The sequence below is a fragment of the Dendroctonus ponderosae genome, unplaced genomic scaffold (genome assembly GCF_020466585.1).
Source record: "Dendroctonus ponderosae isolate FM_Combo_2020 unplaced genomic scaffold, Dpon_F_20191213v2 Dpon_F_20191213_7, whole genome shotgun sequence".
Classification (NCBI taxonomy): domain Eukaryota; kingdom Metazoa; phylum Arthropoda; class Insecta; order Coleoptera; family Curculionidae; genus Dendroctonus; species Dendroctonus ponderosae.
The window spans coordinates 1,999,474-2,002,704 of record NW_026018916.1 but is presented as its reverse complement, the minus strand read 5'-3'; the positions used below and the strand labels follow the sequence as shown (position 1 = coordinate 2,002,704).

At 44.2% G+C, this 3,231-nt stretch overlaps 2 protein-coding genes across 3 annotated transcripts in view; one reads left to right on the top strand and one right to left on the bottom strand.

Moving 5' to 3' along the window:
* Window positions 1–1,577, top strand: part of LOC109540197 (beta-1,3-glucan-binding protein) — a 3,611-nt gene extending 2,034 nt beyond the window's left edge. Inside the window, exons 4-9 of the mRNA XM_019908441.2 lie at window positions 156–391; window positions 445–587; window positions 644–810; window positions 864–1,085; window positions 1,145–1,290; window positions 1,341–1,577. Coding sequence (XP_019764000.2) covers window positions 156–391; window positions 445–587; window positions 644–810; window positions 864–1,085; window positions 1,145–1,290; window positions 1,341–1,532 — 1,106 coding nt within the window. The 3' untranslated portion in view covers window positions 1,533–1,577. The remainder of the gene's footprint in view (window positions 1–155; window positions 392–444; window positions 588–643; window positions 811–863; window positions 1,086–1,144; window positions 1,291–1,340) is intronic.
* The window catches only part of LOC109540195 (E3 SUMO-protein ligase RanBP2), an 11,398-nt gene continuing 9,711 nt past the window's right edge, over window positions 1,545–3,231 (bottom strand). Inside the window, exons 27-31 of one of the 2 annotated variants that reach the window (XM_048668475.1) lie at window positions 2,847–3,115; window positions 2,573–2,792; window positions 2,360–2,517; window positions 2,122–2,302; window positions 1,545–2,063 (exon numbers count right to left, since the gene is read on the bottom strand). In XM_048668475.1, the coding sequence (XP_048524432.1) occupies window positions 1,869–2,063; window positions 2,122–2,302; window positions 2,360–2,517; window positions 2,573–2,792; window positions 2,847–3,115 (1,023 nt within the window). In that variant the 3' untranslated portion in view covers window positions 1,545–1,868. Of the gene's footprint in view, window positions 2,064–2,121; window positions 2,306–2,359; window positions 2,518–2,572; window positions 2,793–2,846; window positions 3,116–3,231 lie in introns of both variants that reach the window. The other variant, XM_048668474.1, reaches the window with a different exon arrangement.

Sequence of the window (3,231 nt, the reverse complement as noted above, 5' to 3'; positions counted from 1 at the left end):
ATTTTTCTGTATCTGTAATAAAAGACGTGAGGAAATTCTGTCGTTTTTAAGGCAAAAACCCAACAAACAGTTTGTTTTGTAAGAAAATGAATCCGCCTCAACAATATTGAACTTATCTACAATTAAAAAAATCTTGTCTAACTGGGATATTTTAGAGCTTCTGCCCAAGCCAGGTGCAAAACCCCCACCGGCACCAGTCCCTACAGTAACGCCCGTCACCAAATCGCCCTCAATCGACACAGGCTCGAATGGGGGTTGCAAAGTTTCCACAACGACTGTAAAGGGCAAGAACAGCTGCAGAGGGCAACTGATCTTCGACAGCAGTTTCGACCAGTTTGCGAAAAACAAGGCGAATCTCTGGACGATTCAAAGGAAATTCGCTACTGGGCCTGTGAGTCTCTCCGCCACCGCGACCCGAATCACTCTACATAGTTCCTTTTCCAGGATTATGAGTTTGTTATCTACGAAGACAACCCAATAGTACTATCAGTTGAAAACAGCCGCTTGGCCATAACTCCGATTTTGACCGATTCACTCTATGGCGAAGGGTTCGTAGTGCGCCCCGAAGGGTTCGACTTGGGAGAAAAGTGCGCCAGCACCAAAACTAGCCCACTCTTTGCAAAACTTACATTTAACTCTGCAGGTGTACGGGAGTGCGAGCGTCAGCAGAATGCTACCAAACAGCTCTTGGCTGGCGCATTATTCCGCCAGTGATTTCATCGCAACTGAAGACGAAAGGAAAGTTCTCCTTCAAGTATGGCAAGATCGAGGTCAGAGCCAAACTGCCCAAAGGCGACTGGCTGTATCCGGGTAAGCACAGTTTCAAAACATCATCTTCAAAAAAACACGCTAATTCCTCCTAGAACTGTATCTAAACTCCGAGTCTGAAGAGTACGGATCGGGGTACGAATCCGGCCAGATCAGAATCGCGTTTGCTGCAGGCAACGAGGGCGAAAACAGAAAACTGGAGGGCGGCGTTATATTGGGATCAATACCAGCAGCAAGGAAATACGCCATGAAAACCATAGAGAAAACCCAGTCTTGGACGGACGATTTCCACAACTTCTCTGCTCTGTGGAAACCAGGTAATTTCCTCCAGAAAAGTGCCACTTAATAACTAAAAATCACCCTCAACCAATTCCAGACAGCATCACCCTAAGTGTGGATAACATGGTCTATGGAACGATATTTCCTCCCGAGGGAGGATTTGCAAGTTTGGCAACTAACTTGCATTTGAAGAACAGCGACAAATGGAAATCGGGCACCAAAATCGCACCATTCGACAAAGAGGTATAAGATGCTAAAGCATGTAAATTTATGAGAAACTTCTGTGTTTGTAGATGCACATAGTGGTGGGCGTTGGAGCCGGCGGCCACAATTTTGACGACCGTTCGGATGGGACGAAACCGTGGTTCAACAACCAACCAATCAGCCAGAAGGAGTTCTACAAAGCGCGCAACCAGTGGCAATCCTCCTGGAAAACCGAGGCTAAATTACAAGTGGAGTATGTTAAGGTGTGGGCCTTGGACTAATGTACTAAAAGATCATTTGGACTGAATATATACTTTTACATTGAACTGATTTATAAAATAACAGGTAACCTACAGGCTTATCAAAACATCACATCAATACAGGCTTCTTTCCTTGCGCGCTTTGTCATTGAGCATGTGTATGAAAATAATCTACTGGAAAACGAGCCTCGAACACAAGCTTCATTCTTTAACTCTTTGGGGTTTGCCATAAAGAAAGAGCCCTGCACATCAAACTACTAATTTACCCATTTACTCTTAGCTTCTTTTAAAAAATATTAGTCTAATGAAAGGAAGTTCTACAAACAATTTTGGAAAATAGCAAGTTTAGTCTGTTGCTCAATTGCCTTCAACATCATTCGGTAGTGCGTCGATAATGTTCGCCTCTTGGGCATAATTCAGACCCTCCATGTAATTTGAATGGAATTCTTCGGCGGCCATTGTGCTGCTAAACGTAACTTTTAACGTTCTCCACTGCAGATGATCCACCGTGGCCCATTCGACTGCCGTCCACCAACATTCCTTATCCTTAATCTGTGTCAAAAGAGTTGATTAAACACATGCAATTTGATTGGTTCACTAAGTGAATTACCTGCATGGAAGTGTTTGCCCCAATAATGGTATTGCTGACTATCTCACCATCGTCGCAGATGATACTGATTCGTGCACCATACATTTCCGAGTCGTAATAAACCTGCAGATCGCCGATGCACACGTGATTCCACTGGCCGTTCACTTGCTCACTCAGAGTGCAACGTTTCGTGAACATAACGCTTCTGACACAGAACTTTTGGGTCATATTTTGCTTGATTATTTAACATTCAACTTACCTGTCGTCGTCATCGTCCTCCTCATCATCATCATCATCATCTTCGTCCGCTTCATTAGTTGGATCATAACTGTCGGACTTGCTGCTGATACTTAAATTCTGAACAGTAATGGGGATGTTATCACTCACTCCACTCTTATTGGCCTGAATCTCTACCACCTGAAAAACCAAACATCTAGCAAAAATAGTCACCAGAGCCAGAGTAGGAAAGTACCTTCGGTATGATTCCGTCAACGCATTTCTTGAACGATTGGGATAATTCGCAGTTTTTAAACTTAATTGCCAGCTTTTCGAGCTTGGCTGTCCCCTCATCGTAGTTCATCCCAGCCCATATCCACGCCTGATCTGAACTGGCCATTGGCTGCAGCTCAAAGTCTGGGGTGATTCGCTGATTTAGCACCACTTTGTGAACTTGCTCGCGCCTCAAAAGCAACCTAAAAAGCCCCATAAATAGCTGTTCCCCACCATCAATTCAACTGAAAAACTACCTGTAAGTTTCATTCTGCGGATGATACAGCAGCTTGAAGGGTCCGATGCCGCGCTCTTTCCATTCCTTAGTGTCTGCATCGAACCTGAACAGCTTGGCCCTTTCATTGAACAACACTGTTTCATCTTCTTCGCCCGTGCAAACGACAATCTCATCAGGCAGAGGAATTATAGGCTCAAAGTGCGGGTCGTGATCGCCCGTTACGTCCTCACTATCTTCTTCCTGTGTTCTGCTGGTGTCTTCAGTTCGAGATTGGTTGTCCTGATTGGGCTGCAATGACATAACAGAGATATCAAATCTATTCCTGGGTTTCAGTCATTTATTGTCTCTATTTATTAATCAAAATACGTTTCGGTGTATTTTTCCACCATCATCAGTTTTTATAT